Source organism: Rana temporaria, chromosome 5 (assembly GCF_905171775.1).
Source record: "Rana temporaria chromosome 5, aRanTem1.1, whole genome shotgun sequence".
Taxonomy (NCBI): Eukaryota; Metazoa; Chordata; class Amphibia; order Anura; family Ranidae; genus Rana; species Rana temporaria.
This window is the reverse complement of record NC_053493.1, coordinates 265,917,687-265,932,726: the sequence shown is the minus strand read 5'-3', so window position 1 is coordinate 265,932,726 and position 15,040 is coordinate 265,917,687. Positions and strand designations below refer to the sequence as shown.

Here is a 15,040-nt window from a genome sequence, read left to right as displayed (position 1 = left end):
AGACGCTATAACTTTTGTGCAAACCAATATACGCTTATTGGGATCTTGTTTACCAAAAATATGTAGCAGAATACATAATGTCCTAAATTGATGAGGAAATTCGATTTTTTTACATTTTTTTTAGTGGATATGTTTTATAGCAGAAAGTAAAAAATATTTTCGTTTCAAAATTGTCGGTCTTTTTTTTATAGTGCAAAAATCAAAATCAAATATCACCAAAGAAAGCTTTATTTGTAGGGGGAAAAAAAAGGACATAAATTATGTTTAGGTACAGTGTCACGCGACCGCACAATGGTCAGTTAAAGCCGAGGTCCAGCTTTAATTTTCTTTTTAAGTCAGCAGCTACAAACACTGCAGCTGCTGACTTTTAATAAGCACACTTACCTGTCCAGGTTGCCCGCGATGTCGGCCGCCCGAGGCCAACCCATCGATTGGGGCAGGTCCCGGCGCCGCCATCCTCACTAAGGGAAACAGGCAGTGGAGCCTTGCGGTTTCACTGCCCGTTTCCTACTGCGCATGCGCGCGTCGCTTTGTGAATGGACGGCTGACTTCTGGGAGACACACAGTTCCCAGAAGTCAGCGCGCCCCATTCCCCAGAAGACAACGCAAGGAGGATGAGACCGAGGAGCACCGCGGACACGGAAGCGGCAGATTAGGAAGATCTGCCTAGTAACAGCCATTTCTGGTAAGTAGGGATGAGCTCCGGCGTGTGCGCACAGTCCACGTGCAGAGCCCGCCAGGAAGTCGGCGCTGCGCTGCACTAACCACAGGCAGGGAGACATTTACCGATCTCTGCAGCCGAGCATTGGGACAATGTCTCCCTGCCTGTGATTAAGGATGAGCTCTGGCGTGTTTGCATGCTACACGTGTAGAGCCCGCCAGGAAGTGTGCACGGCGCTGCGCTAATCACAGCCAGGGAGACATTTCCCGATCTCTGCAGCCGAGCATCGGGACAATGTCTCCCTGGTGGTGCACACTTCCTGGCGGGCTCTACACGTGTAGCATGCGAACACGCCAGAGCTCATCCTTACCTGTGATTAGCGCAGCGCCGTGCAGACTTCCTGGTGGGCGCTGCACGTGCACTGTGCGAACACGCCGGAGCTCATCCCTACTGGTAAGTATTAAAAAAAAAAAAAAAAAAAAATTAATACACATTTTGTTTTATACAATACAAATACACATTACATCACTTCGTCGTATGAGCATTTTCGTAACTTTATTAAACTCTTCATTTTCAATATGAGATTAGCGTTTAAAAAAAAAGACAATAATTTGTCCGATAATCTCATTGTGTGTACCAGGCAGATAAAAAAGCATCCTGATATGTAACCATTCCCAATATAACTGAGTGTACCCATACAATGTATCTATAGAGGGTATATGTAACTCAGCATAGCACATGACATCCCCCCAGTCCTGGTATCAATCTGAACTTCCTGTGTGCAGAGAACATTACCTTCCCAGTCCTGCCCAGGGGGGTTCTCTCTGAGCACATGTACCTACCTCTCATGCACACAGAGCTGGAGCATGTCATCATCTTTGTAGAGAGGATGTTGCTGTAGTCAGGAAGCAGCAGACTCAGTTCCTCCTTCTGTGATCAGACAAATCCTGCCTGGGAAGCTGGCCCATTACTTCTGATAGTCAAGATGTCTGCAGGGGAGGACACCAGCAGTGCACACCTGAGTGAGGTGGAGGAGGCAGATGATGTGCTCTCTGAAGGTAACCTACACCTTTCTATATGTACTAGGGATGTGCAGAGCCATGTGTATGCAGGGGGACAGCACAGTCTGTTATTACTGTGCATTTACATAACACTGGGGTAGGAAGCATTTGCTATCAGAACTCTGTTTTATATCAGAACTCTGTTCCTGATGGTGTGGGTGGCCATTGTTCATAGTCTTTATACTCCATCCTTAACTGCGTCTGAATTTTCATGCCTTTTTTTTTTTGTGTGTATCATGTGCTGCTATTGAAGTATGTGGGGCTGAAAACACACTATACTCACATTGCTTAGGTATGAATAGGCCCCACACATAGGATATTTCTTAATGTGCAACAAATCGCACAGGTGCAAATAGGGACGACGATCCCTATGCCACGTACACACGATCTGAAAATCCGACGACAGATCGTCAGACTTTTTTCGTTTACTAGTCGCAAGTAGAAATTGAATAGGGTAATAAAGTCACGAAAATTCACGTACGACAGAAAAAAAAACTCGGAAGTGATGTCATGTGTTGTAATGTATTTGTGTTGTATTTTCGGACGACAACTGTACTGACCAAACGAAAATCGTATGATCTGGTATCGTACGAGGAAAATTTTCGTGCATGTCCGATTAAAATAATATCGGATGAACTAAAATGATCGGCTCGTCCAGCCCTGTACTAACGATCCCATTATCGGACGATTCTTCCTCGGACGACATTCTGCGTACAATATTCGGATCGTGTGTACGAATCAGGGCCCAATTTGGTCCTGAAACTGAGCCAAAGACGCACAGGACACCTGTGCAAGTCGCTCCGTGGCCATCCCAGAGATATGTGAACCGGCTCCATAGAGAGCCGGTCACGATCTCCTGTCATGCATATTGGATGTGAAGAAACTCCCTCATCCTATAAGCAATAGTGTGAACCCAGCCTAATGCTGGACACTTGTATTTCCTTTACATTACACCTGAGTTGCATGAAGCTCAAAAAAAAAAGTACAAGCGCTTCTTTTAGAGCCGGTTCACATCAGGAATCGCGAGGGAATGCCCTGTGCGATTTTTAGTCCGATAGGCCGAATTACACTGACCCTCACTAATGGGCAGTACACACGGCGCTATAATCGGATCGCTTTCGAGAGCCGATCATGACCGTTCATCCAATTTATTATTTTATCGGACATGCACGAAAATGTTTCTCGTACGATTTTTCGTTTCGTTCCGTACATTTGTCGTCCGACAATACAAATACATTACAACACATGACATCACTTCCGTTTTTTTTTTTTTTTTTTTCTGTCGTACGAGAATTTTCGTGACTTTAATAACCATTTAATTTCTACTTGCGACTATTAAGCGAAAAAAGTCGTGTGTACGGGACATAAGGCTGGCAATACATTATACAATTTTTTTATTTATTTTTTTCTAAAACTTTTCTTTACCAAAACCATATAATATGGAGGTCAAACCTAAACACTTTCAATTGTGTATGCAATCAGGCAGGCCTGTGTACTACATAGTTGAAGGTAAATCTAAGGCTCCGTTGACACCTAAGTGTAGCGATTTACTGGCTTTTTTCAGGTGTTTTTTGCAGCTTTTTAGAAGTGTATTACGCGCATATTTATTTTTTACAAGAGACGTGATACAAGCATTTTACCGTTTCAGGCTGGGTTTACACTATGTGTGGAACGGCTTGCAGCAGGGGGTCCGGTGCGTCCCCGTTTACCCTTTCGGGGGGGGGGGGAATTGGGTCAGAATTTTTGCCTGAAACGGAGCCAAAGACGCACAGAACCTTTCTGCGGCCGCCCTGAAGAATTGTGAACCTGCTCCATTGAGAGCCGGTCACACTCTCCGGTCATGCGAAGAAACCAGCATCCAATTCGCATAAGTGTGAACTCGGCCTCAGGCATTTTTGCTTAGCCAATAGAAAGCACTAGAAGAGGAAATCAGGGGTGGAGAGCTGCTGTTTGAGCAGAAAATTTGCTGTAAAGCTCAAGTCAGACGTTTCTATTGAATTCTGTGGACTAAAACTGCTTGTAATTTGCCAAAAAAGGAAGCTCATATACAGGGCCGATCTGCCCCATAGGCTCACTATGCAAGCCGCTTAGGGCCCTGTGAAGGGCCCCCCAAATTACTAGAGGCCCTGCCTGGTGAGAAGTAATTTTCGCCCCCTCACCCCGCTTCTCAACTCGCTGGCTGCATGGGAGAAGAGGTAAAAAGTCTGCACCCCCTGCTTCTCAATTTAATGTAAGATGTCACTTCCGACAGCAGAACACCCCCTCCCCCCGCTTCTCAACTTTCTTTAATGTGACATGTCACTGTCGTCAGCGCCCCCCCGCTTCTCATTTTTAATGTGCCATGTCATTTTGCTTGGGGCCCCAGGGAGGTCAGTATCGGCACTGCTCATATACTTTTTTGAGCGATGGGTGCTTTGCTTGAGGCGATAGAACGCTCATGTAAACAGGGGCCATTAAAGTGAATGGTATTTGCCTTGCTGAGCATGTTGGGGCTTCACGTAGAAAATCGCTCAGGTGTGAACAGGGCCTAAAGGAAATTGAACAAGAAAATTGTATAATGTATGGCCAGCTTAAAAGTTTTTTTGCATGCATTAATAATAAAAAAAAAATGCTCTGCATCCGGATCACATGGTACTTCTGTCATGTATGTTTACCTTTTATGTGTACAGATAAGGAGCTCTGATTTGCTTGCTGCATGCATGTTCCTGGCTAATGATTCGGACAGCCTCCTGACCTATAATTAAAGATGGCAAGAAGAGATAAAAAGGCTTCCTTTGCTGACCTCCTGAAAATGCTTGCTTCTTGGTAACCTCTGCCAGGAAAATAGCATTTTCAGAAGAAGGTCAGCAGTGCAAAGTCTTTTAGGGCCCTTTCACACCGAACGCAGTTGGATGCATTTTGAACTGCACTCCAACTGCATAGACAGCCCAAAATCAAGGTAATGCTATGGGCATGGTTCACATCGTTGCGGTTAAAAATAAAGGTAGAGCATACTGCATTTTTCTGCACCGTAAATGCAGGGAATGTGCTTCAAGCGCACTGCACTGTGCTCCTTTAGGCCAAGCCCAAAAACTTCTAGAAATGCGCATTGCAAATGCAGCGCAAAACGCATTCAAGCACGCTTCAAATGCATGTAGACATGCAGTCAAAACCACAGTTATGTGCAGTTTTTGGTGTGAATGGGCCTAGGTTCACATTGGATTAATTTGTCATGCGATTTGAGAGATCAAATCTCATGACAAGTCGCAGCCTTTTGGAGGCGATGGCGCTGTTCCGACACCGTTTTTTTGCGGCACCACTGCGATTTCCAAAAGTAGTTCCTGCACTAGTTTTGCCGATTTCGGGTGCGACTTCAATAGACATCTGTGCATGAAGCCACACAAATGTCTATCAAGTAGCGCCTGAAATCGCGCTGACCTTGCTACCGTGTTTCCCCGAAAAGAAGACATACTCCGAAAATAAGCCGTAGCGGGATTTTGACGCAAGATCGAAATATAAGACCTCCCCCCCTGAAAATAAGACGTAGTGATGGCGTGTCGTATGCGTAGCGGCGCGGGTGGGAAAACAAGACGTGATAGGCGTACTGTACTGGTGCGGAGCTCAGGAGCTGTAAAGAAGTCGTGCAGCCCTTCTTATCTGCTCCACGGTATCTCTAAGTGACCGGAGAGGTGTCGGCAGCCCCATAAATACGGTAAGGTCAGCTCCCCCTGTCAGGTGAAAGTGAAAGTAAAAAGTCTCCTCAGTGAAGTGAGAAGGACGCTCTGTACTCAGGGGAAGAAGTAAAGCTTCTCCCCAGCACTGACCAGCAACAGTCTCTCACCCCACACAAACACCAGGGGATAGTTGAATAAATGTAGATTGTTGTACCATACTTGCCGGTAAAAAAAATAAGACATTCCCTGAAAATAAGCCATAGTGTGATTTCTGGAGGAGAAATAAATATAAGACGGTGTCTTATTTTCGGGGAAACACGGTACTTAGAAATCGCGCTACTTCAAGTGAAATAGCGAGATTTTTCAAATGGCATCAATGTGAATCGGGCCTAAATCTCTTAGCACCATCTTGAATTATGGGTCAAAAGGCTTGCACTGCTGGTTGTTTGAAGGCTCTGTAGGAAAGGAGTGTGTTTGGGAAGACATTTCTATAAAAATAGCTGGGATGTGGGTGGAAATCATGTACAGAGACTGCATCGGAAATGAAGCGTTTGTGTAAAGGGAGCAAGCATGTTATCTGCATTGATGATTTTTTATTTTTTTTTATATATAAAATTCTGCCTACCTTTTCTTTCTTTACTACCACCTTCCGTAAATGAGATAGGGAGACAGTATAATGCTTCATAACCTGGCGTCACAAGAGGAGCACCCCGAGACCCTGGGATTTAAAGCAGAACTCGCAGAACAATGTAATGTCTGGGCCTCCTTTTTACAATTGAAATCGTCGAATGTTAGTCATTCCAAAATGAACCTGTAAAGCCTCGTACACACGATCGGATTATCCAATGGGAATTGTGTGGTGGTAGGCTGTTGTCGGAGAATCTCTTCTTGTAGCGATTTACGCACCAACCTAAGGCTTTTGCTGAGCCTTCATCTTAAAGCGGTTGTATACCCATGGATTTTTTATTTATTTTTTTCCCTGCAAGGTCAAGTCATCATGTGCTAGTATGCATCGCGTACTACCACATTATGTGAAACTTGCCTTAAAACTACGCTGCTCCAGCGCTGCGATGTCAGGAATGCAGGGGCTCCCATTTTCACCTTCTTGCTTCCTGGGTTCGCAGGCTCCGGCTCTGACTGGATGGAATTCGCGATGACGTCACTCCCGCACATGCACGTGGGAGCCCCCATTCGTGGCACAGGGCTCTAAAGGAAGGACACGGGTGGCCTTTCCTCCTTCGGAGCACATGTGCCAGTGATGTCACTGGCTGTGTAATGTAAATATCTCCTAAATGGCACACGTTTAGGAGATATTTACACTACCTATAGGTAACCCTTATTATAGGCAGTGGCGGCTGGTGCTAAAAAAAATTTGGGGGGGGGGCACGAACAAACTGAAAAGAATTTGAAAAACAAAAAACACCAAATGCTGTCACTGTGCCCAATGCTGCCAGTGTGCCCCAAGTGTTGCCACAGTGCCCCAAACGTTGCCTGCTGTCTGCCTGGCCCTTGCCTTGTCTCGGGTGCGGGTGATGGCATCAGGCAGCGAGCAGTGTCCTCCATTTCTTCCTCGATGAGGAAGACTCTTCTCCCACCTGATCCTCCTCTCGTCCTTCCAAGCCTGCCGCTTCAGCCAATCAGGTGACCGGTAACCAGACCTGGTGAACCTGATGGGCTGAGAGGTGGGTCAGTGCTAGGGAAGCGATTCCTGCTGTTTAACCATTTGGAAGCCGATTAGAGCCCACAGGCAGCGGCGACAATAGATGCAATGCATGAATCTATCTATTGTTGAGTGACGGGTGCAGGAGAGAGGGGGCGGTGCTCCTGTGCCCACTATGGAGGCACCGCCACTGCCTATAGGTAAAAGTCAGTAAGGCTATTTTCACACTGGGAAGTTTAACCCCCACTAGTGGCCGAATAAAGGGTTTAAAGCGCCTGCAAAGTGCCGCTGCTGAAGTGCTTTGCAGGCACTTTGGCAGCACTGCCCATTGATTTCAATGGTAAGGACAGTGGAGAAAAGGTGTATACACCACTCACGCACCACCCGAAAGATGCTGCTTGCAGGACTTTTTTTTTCCCGTCATGCAAGCGCACCGCCCCCCCCGTGGTAAAGCACTCGGGCTTTCATACTGGGGAGGCATGAGAGGCAGTTTTCTGTTGCTTTACAAGCGCTATTTTTAGTGCACAAAACGCCTGAAAAGCGCTCCAGTGTAAAAGGGGGCTAAAGGAAGTTTACTTCCTCTTTAAAAATGATAGTTGCCTAACTGTTTTTTTTTTTAGTTCCTCTACTAACACACTAATATAGAGCAAGTTGACTGTAAAGGCAGAAATTGTGAGCTACTTACACTAGTTCTTGATCAGTAACTCAAATGTGGAGACCTTTGTTGGCTTGACAGCCAGGCAACCAGCATTTTCAGTAGGTAAGGTGATATTTTATGTTTTTTGTGCATTTTGATAAGCACATTGGGGGTTGATTTACTAAAGGCAAGTGCACTTGGAAGTGCAGTCCCTGAAGATCTGAAAGGAAGCTCTGCTGATTTTATCATCCAATCATGTGCAAGCAAAAATGCTGTTTATTTTCCTTGCACGTCCCCCTCGGATCTACAGCGACTGCACTTCCAAGTGCACTTGTAGTGCAAAGTGGATTTGCCTTTAGTAAATAACCCCCAATGTGTTATAAAGTGTTTACTGTGTTGTATAAAAATTCAGTGTGCAGCAATGCACATGTATTAAAGGGGTTGTAAAGGTTTGTTTATTTTCTAAATAGGTTCCTTTTTAACCACTTCCTGCCCTGTCAATGGACAATTGACGTCCGGGAAGTGGTTGTGAAAACCTGACTGGACGTCTATTGCAGGATTTCATGCCGGCGCGCGCCCCTGGGGGGCGCGCAGCGATCAGTGATACGGGGTGTCAGTCTGACACCCTGCATCTCCGATCTCGGTAAAGAGTCTCTGGCCGAGGCTCTTTACCACATGATCAGCCGTGTCCAACCACGGCTGATCACGATGTAAACAGGAAGAGCCGTTGATTGGCTCTTCCTCACTCGCGTCTGAGAGACGCGAGTAGAGGAGAGCCGATCGGCGGCTCTCCTGACAGGGGGGGGGGGTTTGCGCTGATTGTTTATCAGTGCAGCCCCCCCCCTCGGATGCCAACACTGGACCACTAGGGAGTGCCCCCCAATGCTCAATAAAGCAGGAAAAAAAAAAAAACCGCCAAAAAAAAAAAAAAAAATGAACACAATTGATGCCAATCAGTCCCCACAAATGGGCACTGACTGGCAACATAGGCACTGGCTGGAATGATGCCCAGCAATACCATCAGTGCCACCTCTTAGTGCCCATCTATGCCCAGTGCCACCTATGAGTGCCCATCAGTGCCGCCTATGAGTGCCCCCTACCAGTGCCACCTCATCGGTGCCGTCATATCGGTGCCCATAATTGAAGAAGAAAACTTAAAAAAATAAAAACTTAATTTTTTTCCAAAATTTCTGTCTTTTTTTAGTTGTTGCGCAAAAAATAAAAATCGCAGAGGTGATCAAATACCACCAAAAGAAAGCTCTATTTGTGGTAATAAAATGATAAAAATTTCATTTGGGTACAGTGTAGCATGACCGCGCAATTGTCATTCAAACTGTGACAGTGCTGAAAATTGGCTTGGGCAGGAAGGTGCGCAAGTGCCTGGTATGGAATTGGTTAAGCTAGTGCATTGTTGGTTCACTAACCTTTTCCTTCGATTTCCCTTCTAAAAAATTGTTTTTCTTTTGTTTTCTTTGTCTGAATTTCTCACTTCCTGTTTCTCCTCGGTAAGCTGTTCTGGCTGACTAACCCCCAGCCAGATGATAGGGGCAAGCTTTCTGAGGAGAAACAGGACGTGAGAAATTCAGACAAAGGGAAAAAAAATTAGAAGGGAAATTGAAGGAAAAGGTAAGTGAACCAACAATGCACTAGCTTAAAGGAACCTATTTAGAAAATAAAAAACAAACCTTTACAACCCCTTTAAGTGAAGAGTGTACACAGAAAATAATTGTATTCTCAGTGTCTTTGTATTGAGCAACACATCTGCAGTGAATGAGTCTTTACACAGTATAGCTCATCCATGACAGGATAGTGATGTCCTATTACATTAATAGGCAATAAGGACTTGCAATTTATTTATTAGGGGGGTTAAAACCATAGCAAGCATTTTTTAGGAACTTTTAAATTAGAATGATACGTTGTAGTAATGTTTTGCTCTGTTTGTGTTTAGCTGTTTTGGGAGAACTCGTGCCTATTTTACTCTGGGTGCGGTTGACAGGAACTTACATTCTGACCACAGTGGGTTTTTCATGTGTCACTCTACACAAGGCGGTCTGAGGACTGTTATGATATCTAGGCAACAAGTAAACCACGAATCGTTGTGAGGTCTACTTTCTGTTCTGGCCTATAGAACTCCCCAGCAGGAAGCGGAAATGGACACACCTGTGTGCTGTTTTTGGATATGAATCAAAATGTGTACTGTGTTCCTGTATAAAGCGGCTGGAATAAAAGAATGCACTATGAAGTGATATGTGCCAACCTTTTATTAAATGTACCAGTCAGGAGACATTTATTTTCTGAATTTATTTCTGAAAACATTGTAGTGCCCAAAAACCTGTGTTTTTAAGGCCCTCTCACATCTCTGTAAAACAGAGCATGCGCGCGTTACTGCATTGCAGTGCTGTTCATTCTGACCAGAACTGCCTTGTAGAGCAGTCCAACGCACATTAACCACTTGAGCTCCAGAAAATATTACCCCCTTCACGACCAGGCCATTATTTGCTATTTAGCACTGCACTAACTGGTAATTGTGTGATTATGCAACGTTGTACCCAAACCAAATTTTGTATCCCTCTCCTGGGAAAGCAGATGGAACATACCCTTAATACTTTAAATAAGAAACAACAGACAACTTGTTGGATGATAAAGGCCGCGAGTGTTTATTATTGGTTTCAAAAGGTAAATAGTTAAATAAATAATTAAAATATTTACATAAATAAATAACCTTAAAGCGGTGGTTCACCCTAAAAATGACTTTCCCCTATTACACTGCCCCCCCACATTACAATACGATTATGCCTTTAATTTTTTTTTTGCTGCTGTACATACCTGGGTACAGCTATTCACCCGTGTCCTCCGGGTTGCGAGTCCCGCGGGAGTGGGCGTTCCTAACATGGCGGTGATTGACGTTTTGACAAAAAAAACGAGCTCCCCCCGTCGCGTAAGCCGCGTCACGATTGGCGAAAGGAGCCGAACGGCGAGTCGGCGCTATACTGCGCCTGCGCATCGCCGTTCGGCTCCTTTCGCCAGTCGTGACGCGGCTTACGCGACGGGGGGGGAGCTCGTTGTCCACCCCACCCCAAAGCACCTTGTCCTCATGTTGATGGGGACATGGGGTCTCTTTCCCACAACCCTGGCTGGTAGCTGTGGGCGTAGGGACGGGGGGGGGCGCATCCCCCCCAGGAAATAATGCGGGGGGGACAGGTATGGTCAAATCCCCCCCAGGTTAGGAGGACTTGGAGCACTACTGATCAGAGGCGTACTTACTAAGGGGCGGGCCGCACCAGGTGCCACACATTAGGGGGGTGTCAGGCGGCTCCCCCATCCTCCCCTGTATGAAACGGTGAGAGCGGGCTTGGTAGTTCAGGGGCGATGCGATATGCTGAGAGCGCAGGGAGAGCTCAGGCAGACTGACACACTACTGTGCACCTCACTCTCTGTTAAATTCTAACAACTCAGTGAGTACAGCCCCCCCCCCCCCCTCTACAGGAATGGAAGAGTCTGCATCAGCTCTGCCTCCTCCCTCCCCTCTGTGTCCTGTCCATGCTCCGTGCAGCCCGTGCTCAGCTGTGTCTGAAAGGAACGTGTGGGCAGGAACACTTAAAGCGGAAGTAAACCCATCCATTAACAGTTTGAAAAAACGATTACATTTCTGGCACGTGCCGGAAATGTAACCCTCCCATTGGTTGTGCTCTCAACCAAACTGTCAAACCAACCAATGGCTGGTGTCATAACTGATCACATGTGCAGCATCATAGCAGTTGTAGATTAAACAAAGGCCAAGATGGCAGCTTCCTTGTCTGAACACGATAGGAAGGTTTACTTCCACTTTAAACAAGTAGCCGACAGCTAAAGAGCCACCGACTGAACTTGTGTGAGACATGATCATCCTGGGAACATAAAGTGAGTTATCAGCACTGTAACTGTTTCCAGACTCTGCCCTCTCTTTCTCCCCCAAATCCTTCACTCCCCCTCTTTCCTCTGTTGTCCTCTAGCAGAGCCTGTCATTAACTCTATGCTGATAGGTGGCCACATCATGTTCCTTTTAGCCAGGCTTTTCACTAGCGTGATCATAGACATTGCATGTGATTCGCACCGCATTTCTGTGCATATCACATGCGATGTCTGTGCGATGCCAATTCAGCCATACAAACTGTATGGCTGAAATCGCATTTGCACCAAAACCTTTTTTTGGTCTGCGCTGGAATCGGATTGGATGGGTGTTTATACCTATGCAATCCGATTCCTGCACCATTTCACAGTTCTCACTGTGATCTGCCAACTGATCTGGGGGTGCCATTAATTTATATTGACACCCGTAGCAGTTTGCAAAGGACAGCGTGAACGGCCGCCAAGCAACATGCAATGCAGGAATCGCACTGATTCCTGCATCGCATATATATGAACCAGCACTCAAGTGGGATCACACTGATGCACTGTGGTTCAGTTGCAGTGCTGGTGTATACACAGTTTTCCTGCATTTACTTCAATTTTCACTACAGTCCCACAGACTTCTATTGGGTTACACATTTTTGCAACATTTTCTGAAAGCACACTAAACGTCCCCTTTACTGCGTCTTTGGTGAGCTTTCAGAAAACACAGTAAAATTACACAAGCTAATAGAAGTCTGTGGCACTGCAGCTAAAAATGGGGATAAAATGCAGAAAAACTGCGTATACCCCAACACTGCAACAAACTCCAGGACACGCGTGTGAACCCAAAGATTTCAGGGTGCTGTGTAATGTAAAGGGATCCAGAGATTCAGGGTGCTGTGTAATGTAAAGGGATCCAGAGGTGCAGGGTGCTGTGTAATGCAAAGGGGTCCAGAGGTGCAGGGTGCTGTGTAATGTAAAGGTATCCAGAGATTCAGGGTGCTGTGTAATGTAAAGGGTCCAGAGGTGCAGAGTGCTGTGTAATGTAAAGGAGTCCAGAGGTGCAGGGTGCTGTGTGATGTAAAGGGGTCCAGAGTGCTGTGTAATGTAAAGGGGTACAGAGTTTTAGGGTGCTGTGTAATTTAAAGGGGTCCAGGAGGTGTAGGGGGTTTGTAATGTAAAGGGGTCCAGAGGTGCTGTGTAATGTAAATGGGCCCAGAGGGTTTAGTAATGTAAATGGATCCAGAGGGTTTAGTAATGTAAATGGATCCAGAGGGTTTAGTAATGTAAATGGATCCAGAGGGTTTAGTAATGTAAATGGATCCAGAGGGTTTAGTAATGTAAAGGGATCCAGAGTTGCAGGGTGCTGTGTAATGTAAAGGGGTCCAGGAGGTGCAGGGTACTGTGTAATGTAAGGGGGTCCAGAAGGTGCAGGGTGCTGTGTAATGTAAAGGGGTCCAGGAGGAGCAGGGTGCTGTGTAATGTAAAGGGGTGCAGAGTGCTGTGTAATGTAAAGGGGTCCAGGAGGTGCAGGGTACTGTGTAATGTAAGGGGTTCCAGAAGGTGCAGGGTGCTGTGTAATGTAAAGGGGTCCAGGAGGAGCAGGGTGCTGTGTAATGTAAAGGGGTGCAGAGTGCTGTGTAATGTAAAGGGGTCCAGGAGGTGCAGGGTGCTGTGTAATGTAAGGGGTTCCAGAAGGTCCAGGGTGCTGTGTAATGGAAAGGGGTCCAGGGTGCTGTGTAATGGAAAGGGGTCCAGGGTGCTGTGTAATGGAAAGGGGTCCAGGGTGCTGTGTAATGGAAAGGGGTGCAGGGGGTTTTGTAATGTAAAGGGGTCCAGAGGTGCTGGGTGCTGTGTAATGTAAAGGGGTCCAGAGGGTTTAGTAATGTAAATGGGTCCAGAGGGTTTAATAATGTTAAGGGGTCCAGTTGTGGAGAGGGGTTACACAGTAGTGACAGAGAGACTGAAGGGTGCAGAGGGCACAGTGGGGTGTTTTTACATTTTAAAGTTGGGGGGGGGGGGTGCCAGATATAGGAGTTGCCCCGGGTGCCAAATGCTCTAGGTACGCCCCTGCTGCTGATTACGCTGAAAAATGTCGGCACATTCAGCTTCCGAACACCTACTTCAAAATAACATACACGTTATAAACAACTCCCAGTTTACTGAATAAGAATATACCTGGCGAGTAAAAATGCTGCCCCCCCCCCCCCAGATTTGTAAGGGTTCCTACACCCATGGCTGTGGGGGTCTGCAGGCAGGGCGTGTGTGTTTTTTTTATTACATTCGCTGTCAGTGGGGAACCCCACTGAAAAATGAGTCATCTGTTTAGGACGTGACGACCAGCTTCCTGGTCCTTAACCAGCTGATCTTAAAGGGGTTGTAAAGCAATTTTTTTTTTTCCCCCTAAATAGATTCCTTTACCTTAGTGCAGTCCTCCTTCACTTACCTCATCCTTCAATTTTGCTTTTAAATGTCCTTATTTCTTCTGAGAAATGCTCACTTCCTGTTCTTCTGTCTATAACTCAACACCGTAATGCAAGGCTTTCTCCCTGGTGTGGAGAAAGCCTCTTGAGGGGGGATGGGGCGAGCAGGCAAGTCAGGACACTCTCTACTTTGCAGATAGAAAGGAGCTGTGAGTTAGTGGGCGTCCTGACACTCCTGCTCACCCCCTCAAGAGGCTTTTTCCACACCAGGAAGAAAGCCTCGCATTACGGTGTTGTTACAGGCAGAAGAACAGGAAGTGAGGATTTCTCAGAAGAAATAAAGACATTTAAAAGCAAAATCGAAGGATGAGGTAAGTGAAGGAGGACTGCACTAAGGTAAATGTTTTCCTTCACAACCCCTATTAAAGACACCGGTGGCTGCAGGCTTTAAAAATTTGCATCTGAATCGCATATAAATCACATCAGAATAACTGCTTTGGAAATTCGCAGTGAAAACTGAGGGGAAATTGGCACCGGACATGTGTGCACATGGCCATGCCACTAACAGGGCCAACAGAGGCAGCTGCCTGAGGCCTGCATTCATGGAGACAGGGTGGGGGACCATGGAGACAGGGTGGGGGACCACACTGAGGGTGGAGGGTCCATACAGAACCCTCCACCTTCAGTGCAGCTCAGTAATAAGAATGATAAGCCACAGGCTCTGCATTACTGGGCTCATTGCCTGTACCACAGACAGCCAGAGCAGCCAAGCTTCTTCAGTGTTTTAGAGCCTGATAACAGTGTATGTTTAGCGCTATTGTGCTCGGCACTGCTGACCATTTCACCTGCCTGTGTGGCGGGGCAGAAACTTTTGTTCGGTGACACCAGCAGGCTCCATTGCACTCCATGTGTGGGTACACATGCATTTCTACTGCCAACTAAGGCACCATTTTTGCTGTGGGAGGCAAAAAATGGCCACTTCGGGCAGCATCTGCCCCAGGCACGGTCTTTGGTGTGGAAGTTTGTACAAGAACATGTACTTGTCACACTTCGTGGCTTTCTCATTCTGACATCT

The 15,040-nt window shown here is 46.4% G+C and overlaps 1 protein-coding gene across 3 annotated transcripts in view; it reads left to right on the top strand.

The window, feature by feature from the left end:
* The first annotated feature begins 1,399 nt into the window (after nt 1-1,399).
* Nucleotides 1,400-15,040, top strand: part of RIPOR2 (RHO family interacting cell polarization regulator 2) — a 231,532-nt gene continuing 217,891 nt past the window's right edge. For 2 of the 3 annotated variants that reach the window (XM_040353814.1, XM_040353811.1), the window contains exon 1: nt 1,400-1,719. In XM_040353814.1, coding sequence (XP_040209748.1) covers nt 1,647-1,719 — 73 coding nt within the window. In that variant the 5' untranslated portion in view covers nt 1,400-1,646. The remainder of the gene's footprint in view (nt 1,720-15,040) is intronic. The other variant, XM_040353813.1, reaches the window with a different exon arrangement.